This window comes from Oryzias latipes, chromosome 18 (genome assembly GCF_002234675.1).
Source record: "Oryzias latipes chromosome 18, ASM223467v1".
NCBI classification, from domain to species: Eukaryota; Metazoa; Chordata; class Actinopteri; order Beloniformes; family Adrianichthyidae; genus Oryzias; species Oryzias latipes.
In genome coordinates this window covers 22,830,580-22,846,989 of record NC_019876.2, presented here as the reverse complement: position 1 = coordinate 22,846,989, position 16,410 = coordinate 22,830,580, and the positions used below count along the sequence as shown (strand labels likewise).

The following is a 16,410-nucleotide window of genomic DNA, read 5'->3' as shown; positions in this document are numbered from 1 at the left end:
TTTTATATAGACAACTGTTTGTTTGCTTAGAGCTCTAAATATAAAAAAAATGCTTTTCTATCACCTAGACACAGATGGAGAACCATATCAACTGGATTAATAACAGGGTGGCATGTTTAGACAACATGAAGCTGTCCATCACATTTTTGACCTAAACATGTAAACACATCCTTGGCTCTGCGGTTAGGAAATGGTATTTGGGAATCTCTTTATACCAGGAGCCAGCCTGGCCATTGGAACATCGCCACAGTGCCCATCCAGACTGGGACAGCAACGGGGTCCACTTCAGAGCCGTGAGCTGCTGTGTTTAACTCCAGCTGTCCCAGCAAGGGAGACAACTGCAGCAACATCCACTGACCAAGCTGACAAGCCCTGGCAGAAAAGATCCCCACAAGAAAAACACTGGCTCAGGCAGGCTGGTCAAAAAAAAATAGTTTTGCCATTGTCTTGCAGCTCGCAGATCAAGTGGTTTAGTTTTCCAGTAATGTCAGTCAAGAATGCAAGTTCAGATTCACAATGTTCATATTCACCATATTCAACAGACATCTCCTCCAATAGCACCTTAAAAATCCTGTGCTGTTTTGCTTTGCAGCTGAGGTTGTTTACGATTTTCAGAATAAGAGTCATTATATGTCCAGAGCCAATCACTTCTGCACATAAGGCCTGCTGGTGAATGACGCAGCAGTAATGCAGACATTTTGGAAAGTCTGGGTCAGCTTTACAGTGAGTGATGAAACCTGTTTGTCTATTGATCATAGCAGGAGTCCCATCTGCAGTCACTGCTACCAGCTTTTCTAATTGTACCTTTTTCTGCACAAAAACTCCTTCACCGTGTTATACATTTCAACTCCTCTTGTAGTTGTCTGTTAGGGCAGATGTGTCAGGAGTTCTTCTCTTGTGGAAACCAAAAGCTATGCTGTACTGTTGCCGTCCACAGACTCATCACACTGGACGTTAACCACCTGCACTTTGCAAGATCCCGGTCCAGCTAATTGGCCAAGTTATCAGACATAGCTGACACTCATCTAGACATTGTAGTGGAAATTGAATGAGTTCTATTGTTCTCATCCTTAGGGACAGTGATAGCAATTATCATCATTGCTTGAATTTTTTTCATGCTATATGCAAAAGTCTTTGTCCCTTAAGGCAACAGATTACAGCCCCCCCCCCCCCCCCCCCCAGGCTGCTGTCGTATTAACAATAGCTTGGAGCTCCAGAATGGACAAGAAAAAACGACGAGAATGGCTCGAGCAGGGCGTTGCTCACGGGGCGGTCGCTCGTGCCATGCGGTCGCACGTGCTCGGGCCCGCTAAATGCTACTTGTAGCTTTAATTATTATTATTATTATTATTCTACCGGAAGAGTCGCCTTTTTGAGGCCTTTAACATACCCCAAAACTCACCAAATTTGGCACACACATCAGGAGTCGCGAAAAATTTCGTATTTTATAGGAGATTGGCATGGGCGCAGAAAAACGGCTCGATAGCGCCACCTACAGTGACTTTTGTCCCGACGCCCCGCATACGCTTTAACGTACAAGCTTGATTTTTACAGGGCATGTTCTTCAGATGGAGACCTACAAAAAAGTCTGAAAGGACCCACCTGTCACTCGCACAGGAAGTCTGATATATTGAGGTCAATATGTCATTTTTGCTTCATTTTGGACATTTGCAGGCCTCGCTCTAGAACGAACTCCTCCTAGAGATTTGTGAATAATGACTCCAAACTTTGGTTTTGTAAACTAGACACATGTCCGATGTTAAATTGCGAAGCTTTTAAGTTTTTACGGATGTTTGTGACCGTGGCGGCGCGTCGAAAATGGAGGTCATTTTGAAAACACGCCATGAAAAGAAAAATGGCCATTACTCAGCCATGCAAAATCCAATCTGATCCAAAATTGATATGCATGATTGTAGTCTGACTCTGAACACATCAGAAGTGGAAAAATCCAGAACAGGTGTAGCGCCACCTGCTGGCAAAAGGAAATGACATGTTTTACTTGGAGCATCACTGCTCCAAGTAGGATGAGCCGACACACCTCAAAATGATGTCCACCTGTTGAAAAGCCATTGAAGTTTACTCTGATAAAAAGCCATAACTTTCAATGCGGGGGTGTGGTCGTGACAGAGCGGTGAAGTTGGGCGTCTCGCCATGCACACAAAAGTTGCTCTCACGTGCACATTCCTTGTCCAATCTCACTGAAATTCAATAGAGGTGATGAGGCTTCCATTCTGAACCAATGGATATGACAATCTTGGACGAGCTCCATAGCGCCACCTAGATATTGACAAATACATTTTATGTCACATTCTGACCTATCTTTTCTCTGTGCTTTGTCCGACATTCATAAAATTACAACAGGAGATACTCATAAGGGTCTTCTCTCATCGTCTAAAGTTTCATGGGTGTACACCTGACGGTGCCTGCGCAAGCCACCACCAAACAGGAAGTGGTTGATTGCGTTGCAGTCAGATAATTAAAAATTCATAAAAAATCAGCCGTTTGTATCACGAGGCTGAGATTTCAGAATGAGATGCCTCCATACATATCTCCAACTTAGATATACAGCACTTGCATGGGTGAACAAAAACGGCTCAATAGCGCCACCTACCATGTTTGTTTTTGAGAGCCCCGCCATGTTCTTTAACATACAAGCTTGATTTTTACAGGACATGTTCATCAGATGGAAACCTACAAAAAAGTCTCTTGGTACCAAGCTGTCAGTTGCACAGGAAGTCTGCTATATTGGTGTCAATATGTCATTTTTGTGTATTTTGGTCATTTGCAGGCCTCGTTCTAGAACGAACTCCTCCTAGAGATTTTTGAACAATGACTCCAAACTTTGGTTTTGTAAACTAAACACATGTCCAATATTAAATTGCGAAGCTTTTAAGTTTTTACGGTTGTTTGTGACCGTGGCGGCGCGTCAAAATTTGAGGTCGTTTCGAAATCACGCCATGAAAAGAAAAATGGCCATTACTCAGCCATAAATAATCTAATCTGATCCAAATTTGTTGTGCATGATTGTAGTCTGACTTTGAACACATCTGCAGTCGAAAAATCCGAAACAGGTGTAGCGCCACCTGTTGGCAACAGGAAATGACATGTTTTACTTGGAGCATCACTGCTCCAAGTAGGATGAGCCGACACACCTCAAAATGACGTCCACCTGTTGAAAAACCATTGAAGTTTACTCTGATAAAAAGCCATAACTTTCAATGCGGGGGTGTGGTCGTGACAGAGCGGCGAAGTTGGGCGTCTCGCCATGCACACAAAAGTTGCTCTCACGTGCACATTCCTTGTCCAATCTCACTGAAATTCAATAGATATGATGAAGCTTCCATTCTGAACCCATGGATATGACAATTTGGACGAGCTATAGCCTATTTTGATTTTTTTTTTTTTTTTCGATGTGCATAAAAATGGATATCAGAAGGTCTCTCATATTAAGTCATGCTGCACATCTGACGGTGCTGCGTAAGGCACTGCCAAAGTGTCATCGTTGCAGTCATATAATCAAGCTTATAGGAAATCAGCCGTTTGTCTCAGGAAGCTGAGATTTCAGAATTAGATGCGTCCTACAAAGCTCCACGTTTGAAAAGCAGCACTATACGTACGAGAAACATTTAACCACCTTAATCACCCTATTGTGCTAAAAGCAAATTTTTGGACATTTTGACTCAAGCAAATATTTTTATCATAACTTCTGTTTAGTTTATCAGCACCAAAATAAAAAATATTTACATTTATAAAATGAACTGGTCAACTCTAGGATTTTATTTATTCAATCTTACATCCTCAAGCTTTTCATCAGTCTCCCCTGCTGCAGGAGTGGAGTTAGCCCCCCCCCCCAACCCCCGGCTGTGTGCTCACATGTAAATTAGCCAGGAGTGGCAGACAGAAAGTAGAACAGTTAGAAAGCCTAGTTCAACCCTAAAATACAGCATTTCCTTTGTTTTGTTTGTCTTTTATACATCCTTAGCACTAATCATTGCTTTTTTATTCATCCAAAATACAATTAACTTTATATTTTATCTTTTTTTTTTTTTTACAAACAAAATATATGAATGTGCTCCAAAACAAAACCCAGTCTCAGTACACTCCTACAGATGTAACATCAGACAGTAAATGTCTCTTTTATGCTTTTTTAATCAATGCTGCAACTTCTTTTCATTTCCTTTCAATACATCCAATAAAATTAAACTACAATGACAACAAACACAACATATAGCAAATGTCTCTAAGAAGATTGTGTATATACAATATGTACCACCTTTAAACACCAAATAAATAACAAATCTTTCTAATAAAATCACAAAAAATGGAACACAAAATGTAAAACCCAAATTAGAAATTGCAATTTTAAAAAGATACATTTTTCAGCAGCTTTTCAAAATCAATCACATATTTTACTCTTCTGTGGATGAAACAAAGAAGTCCAGACAATGTAGCCACTTCTCCAAAGTCTCTGTCACCTTCAGTTTTAAACAAAGTCTGTGAAAATCCACATACATTGGTCACATGTATTCAGAGACCTGCTAAAAGTGCACAATTGTAAAAGCTCTTTATATAGACAACTGTTTGTTTGCTTAGAGCTCTAAATATAAAAAAATGCTTTTCTATCACCTAGACACAGGTGGAGAACCACATCAACTGGATTAGTAACAGGGAAACATGTTTAGGTTTAAACTTACATCAATAGACAACATGAAGCTGTTCATCACATTTTTGACCTAAACATGTAAACACATCCTTGGCTCTGCGGTTAGGAAATGGTAATTGGGAATCTCTTCATACCAGGAGCCAGCCTGAACATTGGAACATCACCACAGTGCCCATCCAGACTGGGACAGCAACGGGGTCCACTTCACAGCCGTGAGGCTGCTATGTTTAACTCCAGCTGTCCCAGCAAGGGAGACAACTGCAGCAACATCCACTGACCAAGCTGGAAAGCCCTGGCAGAAAAGATCCCCACAAGAAAAACACTGGCTCAGGCAGGCTGGTCAATAAAAAAATATAGTTTTGCCAATGTCTTGCAGCTCGCAGATCAAGTGGTTTAGTTTTCCAGTAATGTCAGTCAAGAATACAAGTTCAGATTCACCATATTCATATTCACCATATTCAGCAGATATCTCCACCAATAGCACCTTAAAAATCCTGTTCTGTTTTGCTTTGCAGCTGAGGTTTTTTTATGATTTTCACAATAGGAGTCATTATGTGTCCAGAGCCAATCACTTCTGCACATAAGGCCTACTGGTGAATGACGCAGCAGTAATGCAGACATTTTGGAAAGTCTGCGTCAGCTTTACAGCTTACAGTGAGTGATGAAACCTGTCTGCAGTCACTGCTACTGCTTTTCTAATGGTACCTTTTTCTGCACAAAAACTCCTTCACCGTGTTATACATTTCAACTCCTCTTGTAGTTGTCTGTTAGGGCAGATGTGTCAGGAGTTCTTCTCTTGTGGAAACCAAAGGCTATGCTGTACTGTTGCCGTCCACAGACTCATCACACTGGACGTAAACCCTCTGCACTTTGCAAGATCCCGGTCCAGCTAATTGGCCAAGTTATCAGACATAGCTGACACTCATCTAGACATTGTAGTGGAAATTGAATGAGTTCTATTGTTCTCATTCTTAGGAACAGTGATAGCAATTATCATCATTGCTTGTTTCTTAATCTGATAAAAACCTTCTTCTACTTGATGAGAAATTGAGCAGGTCTAAACGAGGCTTAGATTTAAGAATTTTTTTCATGCTATATGCATAAGTCTTTGTCCTTTAAGGAAACAGATTACAGTCCCCCCCCCCCCCCCCCACAGGCTGCTGTCATATTAACATTATCTTGGAGCTCCAGAATGGACAAGAAAAAACAACGAGAATGGCTCAAGCAGGGCGTTGCTCACGGGGCGGTCGCTCGTGCAAATTTCGTATTTTACAGGAGATTGGCATGGGTGCACAAAAACGGCTCGACATGGCGGCCACCTACAGTGACATTTGTCCCGAGCCCCCGCATATGCTTTGACAGTACAAGCTTGATTTTTTCAGGGCATGTTCATCAGATGGAAACCTACAAAAAAGTCTGTAGGTACCAAGCTGTCAGTCGCACAGGAAGTCTGCTATATTGATGTCAATATGTCATTTTTGCTCTATTTTGGACATTTGCAGGCCTCCTTCTAGAACGAACTCCTCCTAGAGATTTGTGAATAATGACTCCAAACTTTGGTTTTGTAAACTAGACACATGTCCGATGTTAAATTGCAAAGCTTTTAAGTTTTTACAGAAGTTTGTGACCGTGGCGGCGCGTAGAAATTCGACCTTGTTTCGAAAACACGCCATGAAAAGAAAAATGGCCATTACTCAGCCATGCATAATCCAATCTGATCCAAAATTGATATGCATGATTGTAGTCTGACTCTGAACACATCTGCAGTGAAAGAATCTGGAAAAAGTGTAGCGCCACCTGCTGGCAAGAGGAAATGACATGTTTTACTTGGAGCATCACTGCTCCGAGTAGGATGAGCCGACACACCTGAAAATGACGTCCACCTGTTGAAAAGCCATTGAAGTTTACTCTGACAAAAAACCATAACTTTCAATGCGGGGGTGTGGTCGTGACAGAGCGGCAAAGTTGGGCGTCTCGCATGCACACAAAAGTTGCTCTCACGTGCACATTCCTTGTCCAATCTCACTGAAATTCAATGGATATGATGAAGCTTCTATTCTGAACCCATGGATATGACAATCTTGGACGAGCTCTATAGCGCCACCTAGTTATTGCATGGGGCACATTCAGCCCTGTATTTTCTCTTTGCTTTGTCCGATGTGCATGAAATTAAAACTGGAGATACTCAGAAGGGTCCTCTCTCATCATGTAAAGTTTCATGGGTGTACACCTGACGGTGCCTGCGTAACAGGAAGTGGTCGATTATGTGCACCCAAATAATAGAAATTTATTATAAATCAGCCGTTTGTCTCAGGAAGCTGAGATTTCAGAATTAGATGCCTTTAATAACCTCCAGCTTTGATATGTAACACTATAGGGTCTACGAGAAACTTCATCACTTGATTTTTTTAATGAAATTTTGGACTGAACAAAGATTTTTAGCATAAATTCTGTTTAGGTTATCAGCACCAAGAATTCAACTTTCATAGGCATTTATGTGCTACTCCTTCCTAAAAAAATTCAGAATGATTGAAGTTACAGGTGAACTTTTAGAGAACATTTCATCCAAAAAGGTCCGAAAACGTCTTTTTAGGCAAAACTACAAACACCTATTTTTTTTCATAACTTAATCATCATATATCAACACCATTTATTTTTTTAAATGTAGGGATCTGTGTTTGCTGCCTTCCATATTTTTTTCAGAAGTCCAGGTGAAACAGATGATTTTAAAAAAATCCTGATTCATCCCAAAACCTGTGCTTTTTCCGTCTGGACTCCAAACAAGTGTGTTTTAAAATTACTTATGCTTCAAATATCCACACCAAGTTTAACACGCATATAGCTGAACATGTCTAAATGCTTCTTGAATATTCTTTACAGATATAAAATGAACTGGTCAACTGTAGGATGTCATTTCCTCTTACATGGTTCAGTCTTTTCCTCATGCTGCAGCCTGCTCCTCAATCTTTCCTGTTGCTGGAGTCAAATTTCACCCCCCCCCCCCCCACACACACACACACACACACCAGCTGCCTGTTTATATGCTAACTAACCCAGAAGTGAGGTGACAATAGTTTAGACACAAGAGGGAGGGCAGACTGCTTTTTCATTTGTTTTGTATGTCTTTCATAGATTTTTATGAATAATCATTGCTTTTCTAGTCATGTAAAATGCAATTAACTTAATATTTTATCTTTTTTTTTTTACAAACAAAACATATGAATGTGCTCCAAAACAAAACCCAACTCTCAGTACAGTTCTACAGATGTAACATAAGACTTAGACAGTAAATGTCTCTTCTATCCTTTTTTAATCAATGCTGCAACTTCTTTTCCTTAATATAAATCCAATGAAATTAAACTACAAAACCAAAAAACACAACCTATAGCAAATTTCTCTAAATAAATTATGTGTATATACAATATGTAGCACTTTTAAACAAAATAATAACAAATCCTTCCAATACAAGCACAGAAAAATGGAACACAAAATTTAAAACCCAAATTTGAAATGGCAATTTTAAAAAGATAATTTTTTCAGCCTGCTAAAAGTGCACAATTGTAAAAGCTCTTTTATATAGACAACTGTTTGGTTGCTTAGAGCTCTAAATATAAAAACAATGCCTTTATGGACGTGGCACGGATGGCACGGATGTTCAGCAGGGTAAACCCCAGGAAAGCGGCGGGACCTGATGGAGTTCCCGGAAAGGTTCTGCGGGCCTGCGCCGATCAACTCTCCCAGGTCTTCACAAAAATCTTCAACCTGTCGCTAGCTCAGGCTTTCATCCCTGCTTGCCTGAAGTCATCCACTATCATCCCGATACCCAAAAAGTCCTCATCCACAGCCTTCCTCACGGACTTCCGCCCAGTTGCACTCACTGCTGTCATCACAAAGTGTCTGGAGCGGCTGCTCCTGGGACACATCAAAGACTCCCTCCCTCCAATCTTCGTCCCCCACCAGTTTGCAGAACAGAACAGATCCACCCCCACTCTACATCGATGGAAACTGTGTGGAGAGGGTCCACAGCTTCACCCTCCTGGGCACCACCATCTCTGCTGACCTCACATGGTCTAACAACACCATGACTGTCATCAGGAAGGCCCAGCAACGCCTGCACTTCCTGAGAAAACTTAGGAGGAACGACGTCAGCCAGGAGCTGCTGGTAACGTTCTACCGCTCAACCATTGAGAGCATTCTGTCCTATGGCATCACAGTGTGGTTTTCCCACTGCACTGAAGCAGAACGGCAGAGTCTCCAGAGAGTGGTAAAGACAGCGCAGAGGATCATCGGCTGCCCCCTCCCCTCACTGAAGGACATTTACCAGTCTCGCTGCATCAGCAGAGTGACTAGCATCACCACTAACTCCACCCATTCTGCTTTCCCTCTGTTTGAACTGCTGCCCTCTGGAAGGAGGTACAGGTCCATCAGAACCAGGACAAACAGACTAAGAAACAGCTTTTTTCCATAGGCAATTATCATACGGAATGCACATACGTCCACCAACCACACCTCACTCTAATTTTACTACAATGCGTGCAATATCCTGACTGTCTAACCGGGTCACTGTGCAATAACTTGATATTTATTAAGCTGTGCTCACAGCAACTCATGTAATTCCTTTCTATTTTATTCACAAATATTTAATATTTAACAGTTTCTGTCCATATTGTTCATTTTTTGTTAAGAGTTGTAAATACAGTATTTCTTTTTCTATTCTATTTTTATTTTTATTTTATGTAACTCCTTCACTCCAAGGCTGCTGCAATTTCATTGTATCCCCATGTACAATGACAATAAACGATTCTGATTCTGATTATATCACTTAGACACAGATGGAGAACCATATCAACTGGATTGGTAACAGCAACAACCACCGACCAAGCCGGCAAGCCCTGGCAGAAAAGATCCCCACAAGAAACACTGCAGGCTGTTCCATAAAAAATATAGTTTTACCATTGCCTTGCAGATCACAGTTGAAGTGGTTTAGTTTTCCTAAAAAAATTCAGAATGATTGAAGTTACAGGTGAACTTTTAGACAACATTTGATCCAAAAAGGTCCGAAAACGTCTTTTTAGGCAAAACTGCAAACACCTATTTTTTTGCATAACTTATCTTTCAAATATCAGCACAAAAAAATTAAAAACGGTAGAGATCTGTGTTTGCTGCCTTCCATATTTTTTTCAGACTTAAAAGTGTAACAGATGATTTATAAAAAATCCTTTTTCATCCAAAAACCTGTGTTAAATCTGTCTAGACTCCAAACAAACATTTTTTTATGGTAACTTATGTTTCAACAATCGACACCAATTTTCACACACCTATAGCTGAACATGTCCCATAGCTCCCTGAATATTTTCATAGATATACAATGAACTGGTCATTCTAACATCTAGCATTCTAACATCTAACATCTTACATGTCAAAGCCTCTCTCAGCCTGGCTCTGCTGAAGGAGTCGTGTTACAACCCCGCCCCCTCCTGCTGGGACCCCTGCTATGTAAATTAGCAAGCAGTGAACAGAGAGATGAGGAGTAAGAATGGCCATTACTCAGGCATGCATAATCCAAAGACAGCCAGTTAAACACTGAAAGACATATTTTTCGGTATGTCTTTCATACATCTTTAGTATTAAAAACTCTCCAAGATGAATGTGCCTGACTCCACCTGCAGGTGGATCACAGACTTCCTGACGGACAGACAGCAGTATGTGAGGCTGGGGAAGCTCGTCTCAGATACTCGGACCACAAGCACCGGATCCCCCCAGGGCTGTGTCCTTTCACCCCTGTTACTCTCCCTGTACACAAACAGCTGCACAGCTGGTCACCTGTCTGTCAAACTCCTGAAGTTTGCTGACGACACCACACTCATCGGCCTCATCTCTGACGGAGATGAGTTGGCCTACAGGAGTGAAATAGCCAGGCTGGTGTCATAGTGCAGCGCTAACAACCTGGAGCTTAATGCTCTGAAGACAGTGGAGATGACAGTGGACTTCAGGAAGGCCCCAGCCCCCCTCCCCCCTGTCATCCTCTGTGACTCCCCGGTGACCTCTGTGGAGTCCTTCTGCTTCCTGGGAACCATCATCAGCCAGGACCTCAAGTGGGAGCAGAACATCAGCTCCATCACTAAGAAGGTCCAGCAGAGGATGTACTTCCTGAGGCAGCTGAAGAAGTTTCACCTCCCTGAAAAGATGCTGGTAGACTTCTACGATGCCATCATCGAATCCACCCTCACGTCCTCCATCACAGTCTGGTTCGCTGCGGCCACGGCCAGAGACAAGGCCAAGCTGCAACGCGTCATCCACTCAGCAGAGAAGGTGATCGGCTGCCACCTCCCGTCTCTCCAGGAGCTGCACATCTCCAGGACCTGGAGGCGGGCAGCCAGGATTGTAGCCAACCCCTCTCATCCAGGACATAATCTCTTTCGGCCCCTCCCTTCTGGCAAGAGGCTCCGGTCCATCAGGACCAGGACCTCGCGCCACAAGAACAGCTTCTTCCCCACTGCAGCCAGCCTGCTGAACAGAACCCCAACTCCCCCAGGTGACCCCCCCTCCACCCCCCGCCCACCAAAGGACTGTCGGTGCCACTTACAGGCCCCACCATCCCAGCCCATCTGTGCTCCCACTTTAATTCACCTTACTCTACTGTATATAGTGTGTTGTTGTTGTTAACTTAATTTTTAACTTATTCTTAATTGCACTATACACCAAGTCAAATTCCTCGTTTTGTAAAGTGCGCTCTACTGAACCTGGCAATAAAACTTTTTCTGATTTCTGATTCTGATTCTGATTCTATTAATCATTGTTTTTTATTCATTCAAAATGCAATTAAATCAATATTTTATCTTTTTTCTTTTCCTTTTTCTTTTTTTTTATCTCTTATATCCTTTTTTATAATCAATGTTTGAACTTCTTTTCCTTTCTATTGTCATGGTTTCAGTTTGTTGTCTTGTTTTTCGCTTTAGTTCTTGTTCTGTCTTGTTTGGTTATGTTTCCTGTTTTATTTTGAAAGGTTTCCTGTCTTGTCATGTTTCTTGAGTTTTACTTCCTTTGGTCCCCATCTGCCCTAATCGTGTTCACCTGTGTCTTGTCTGCCCTGTCTGTATATAAGTCTTGTCTCTCCCTTCCTCCTGTGCTGGTCCATTAACTTCTGCTCATGTTGATCACGTCTTCTTGTCTGGCGTCCATGTCCCTTGCCATGCCACAGTAAGTTTTTGTTTTTAGTTTTGTCATCCTGCTCTGCAGCGCTTTTTGTTAGTTAAATAAACCCACTTGCCCTGAACCCGTTTGCCTCCCGTCTCTGCGCCTGGGTCCTACCTGCTCTCGAGCCTCCCCCCCACACGACATCTATACATCCAATGAAATTAAACTACAAATCAACAAACACAACTGATAACAAATGTCTCTAAAAAATGATGTGTATATTTGCAGAACCTTAAAAACACCAAACAAATAACAAATGCTTCCCAATTAAAGCACAAAAAATGGAACACAAAATGTAAAACCCAAGTTAGAAATTGCAATTTGAAAAAGATACTTTTTTCAGCAGCTTTTCAAAATCAATCACCAATTCTACTCTTCTGTGGATGAAACAAAGAACTCCAGAACAATGAAGCCATTTCTCTAAGTCTCTCTCACCTTCAGTTTTAAACAAGGTCTGTGAAAACCCACCATACATTGGTCACATGAACTCAGAGACCTGCTAAAAGTGCACAATTGTAAAAGCTCTTTTATATAGACAACTGTTTGTTTGCTTAGAGCTCTAAATATAAAAAAAAATGCTTTTCTATCACCTAGACACAGATGGAGAACCATATCAACTGGATTAATAACAGGGTGGCATGTTTAGGTTTAAACTTACATCAAAAGACAACATGAAGCTGTCCATCACATTTTTGACCTAAACATGTAAACACATCCTTGGCTCTGCGGTTAGGAAATGGTATTTGGGAATCTCTTTATACCAGGAGCCAGCCTGGCCATTGGAACATCGCCACAGTGCCCATCCAGACTGGGACAGCAACGGGGTCCACTTCAGAGCCGTGAGCTGCTGTGTTTAACTCCAGCTGTCCCAGCAAGGTAGACAACTGCAGCAACATCCACTGACCAAGCTGACAAGCCCTGGCAGAAAAGATCCCCACAAGAAAAACACTGGCTCAGGCAGGCTGGTCAAAAAAAAATAGTTTTGCCATTGTCTTGCAGCTCGCAGATCAAGTGGTTTAGTTTTCCAGTAATGTCAGTCAAGAATGCAAGTTCAGATTCACAATGTTCATATTCACCATATTCAACAGACATCTCCTCCAATAGCACCTTAAAAATCCTGTGCTGTTTTGCTTTGCAGCTGAGGTTGTTTACGATTTTCAGAATAAGAGTCATTATATGTCCAGAGCCAATCACTTCTGCACATAAGGCCTGCTGGTGAATGACGCAGCAGTAATGCAGACATTTTGGAAAGTCTGGGTCAGCTTTACAGTGAGTGATGAAACCTGTTTGTCTATTGATCATAGCAGGAGTCCCATCTGCAGTCACTGCTACCAGCTTTTCTAATTGTACCTTTTTCTGCACAAAAACTCCTTCACCGTGTTATACATTTCAACTCCTCTTGTAGTTGTCTGTTAGGGCAGATGTGTCAGGAGTTCTTCTCTTGTGGAAACCAAAAGCTATGCTGTACTGTTGCCGTCCACAGACTCATCACACTGGACGTTAAACCACCTGCACTTTGTAAGATCCCGGTCCAGCTAATTGGCCAAGTTATCAGACATAGCTGACACTCATCTAGACATTGTAGTGGAAATTGAATGAGTTCTATTGTTCTCATCCTTAGGGACAGTGATAGCAATTATCATTGCTTGTTTCTTAATCTGATAAAACCTTCTTCTACTTGATGAGAAAATGAGCAGGTCTAAACGAGGCTTAGATTTAAGAATTTTTTTCATGCTATATGCAAAAGTCTTTGTCCCTTAAGGCAACAGATTACAGCCCCCCCCCCCAGGCTGCTGTCGTATTAACAATAGCTTGGAGCTCCAGAATGGACAAGAAAAAACGACGAGAATGGCTCGAGCAGGGCGTTGCTCACGGGGCGGTCGCTCGTGCCATGCGGTCGCACGTGCTCGGGCCCGCTAAATGCTACTTGTAGCTTTAATTTGTTTTTATGTTTCAAAATGTTCAGACTTCCACAAACTTTTTTGTGTGTGAAATTATTTTGTTTAGACTTTGTCCCTTTTTTGTGACTTGTCATCTTATTTAGCAGTTTTCTTCCACGGATTGAGCGGATTTCCCCAGACATTAAATACCTTTTCAAAACATGTGTATTACATATATTCAAGAGATGATATATGTGAACTGGTGTGTGTAATGTTTACATTATGGTATTAAATACATTTTCATCAAAAACATTTCCTGGATGTTCTTCTCGTCATTTGTTGAAATAGACTAAAATAAAAAAAAATAACTGCTTTAATGTACTTTTTATTGGGTCATAAAAAATTCAAACAAAAACACACCACCCAATTATAACCCAACATAAAGGAATTATCTGTCAACACTTTAAGACAAAATTCAACAAACCTTGAATGAAAAAGGACAGTTTTAGGATTAATATAACCATTACCAGGTAAAAAATACAGTTATAAACATAATTGTTAATTCATATTGTCTGCTCTTAAGAAAACTCTACGCAGGTAAAATAGGAATGAGTGAACAAATTTTCACTTTGAACAGAAAAAGTTGAACTTCTCCTCATCATGTTTCTTGAACCACTTGTGTTCTCCTCCTGTCTGCATGGCTCCTGACATGTCACACTCATTCACCTGTCCAGGTGAAGCCCAGTTCTTGTAGTGGACCACCTCGTCACTGACCCAGAACCAGAACCCCAGAGTGCAGGTGTAGCGCAGTCCAGTCCACACAAAGGGAGAGGAGGCATTCTTGGTTTTCTCCTGGACCCATCTCTGTTCATCCATGTTAGTGATGGTGACCAGGTCATGGTGGTGATGTCTGCAGTAGTATAAGGCCTCCTCCCAGGATCTGTTCTCTTTGATCAGGATCACATGATCTGAAGGAGAAAAACATGCATGAAACCAGGTCATTTTTTCTTAATGTATATTGATGTTTGCTGTGAAACATTTAATGATTACAGGATGGATGTGCTGATCACATTGTGACAGTTTCTCACCTTCATAACAGAAGAAGGGTTTATTATTATTCTTAGTTTTTGACATTCCTGATTGAGTTAACATGGTATAATTATGATCATCTTTATCATCATAATTGTTTTCATCCCACTGTCTGAAAGAGAAACTGCTGCCATTGGACCACTCCCAGTCATCATTGAATAAACCGATGTAAACAAAATCAAAAGATTTAGAGTCAATGGTTTTGTTCAGTTGTTCATCTCGTAGCTGCTGCAGTCCACTGACCAGGTCAGTGTGTTTGTCCCTGCAGAACCTCTGAGCTTCAAACCAGGTCTTTACTTCTTTAATGAAGTAAAATCTCTCAGATGTGTCGCTGTCTATTAAACAAAGAAATAAAACAAGCAAACATACAAACTTTCATCAAAAACTATTTTTCTCAAGCAGGAACATATTTTGCAGCCTAAACACTTTTTTTTAAAACTAGATACCATGTTTTTGTTTACAGACGTTTATGTTCAAAGAAAACGAAGCAGTGTTCTCACCGTTATAGCAAATGAAAGATTTATTAGCACCACACTCATGATCCACCCATGTGAGGTCTTTCCTTATAGCCCCACAATACTGGTCATGTGTGCTAGATTCACCAAAACCCCAGTTAGTTTCATTGAACTCCAGTCCAGGCAGAGACCAGTGCCACTTCCTGTTTGTTGTTTGGGGCCGTTGCAGGCCGATCCACGCTCCTGTATTTGGAACATTGTTCTTTGCTGCTTCCCTGAGCCTCTTCATGTCTGTCATGTTAGTCACTGTGGCCAGGTCAGTGTGATGTTGGATGCAGTACTGCTGAGCCTCCTCCCAGGTCTCTGGTGTATTCAGGTATTTATACTCATATAGCTGACCTGTGATGGACCAAGACTGAGCTGAAAAACACAACAGTGAGACAGTTAATGACAACACAAACTTTCAACCTCATTAAAATAAAACACTTTAAGATCAGAAATGTTCTTACCCATCAGAATGAGCAGAATCAGATTCCATTGCATGTCTGCTCTGTCAGACTGATTACCAGTTTGACTTTAGTGTTTCTTCATCCAGCTGAGTTAAAGAGCAAAATCAGAACCAGACACATTAGCTGCAACAGTTCTATTTCCATAAGTAAAAATTGTATTCTGATTATTTATAAGGTTAATCTCTGGTTAAAAGGGATACGACTCATTCAGATTCAGCAGAACAAATGTTTCATTTCTCGTAGAAAACTCAAATGGACAGAAAAGAGGCCTTTTTAGTTCCTCAAGTAATGTTGCTAATAAACAGGAAAATATACTTGGAAAGAGAACAAATATGGCCTATGGAGCTTTGTAGATCTTCAAGAGCTACAATAAAAACGTTCAAAGACTCCTAAGCACCAGAAGTACTCTGGATCATCTCATTACAAACCAACATTAATTGATGGTAAATTGAAAACAATTTGAATCTGAACAGTTTCATCAGTTTGCATTGATTTTTATAAATAATCACTCGATAATAGATTGTTTGGACACATTACTTTAAATTTGTAAGCAAAGTAGAAACTTACGTGTGCCGTGCTTCCTGGACGAGGATGTTTGGTTGACTGACACTCAGCAC

The 16,410-nt window shown here is 41.2% G+C and overlaps 1 protein-coding gene across 1 annotated transcript; it reads right to left on the bottom strand.

Annotated features, from left to right (window-relative positions):
* Window positions 1-14,109: 14,109 nt before the first annotated feature.
* On the bottom strand, window positions 14,110-15,869 carry LOC105356463 (macrophage mannose receptor 1-like). The gene is made up of 4 exons (XM_023966385.1): window positions 15,794-15,869; window positions 15,330-15,704; window positions 14,829-15,164; window positions 14,110-14,708 (listed from the first exon to the last, which is right to left on the bottom strand). Exons 1-4 carry the CDS (start codon window positions 15,825-15,827, stop codon window positions 14,365-14,367), a joined length of 1,089 nt encoding a protein of 362 aa, XP_023822153.1. The 5' UTR covers window positions 15,828-15,869; the 3' UTR covers window positions 14,110-14,364.
* Between the last annotated feature and the right edge of the window lie 541 nt (window positions 15,870-16,410).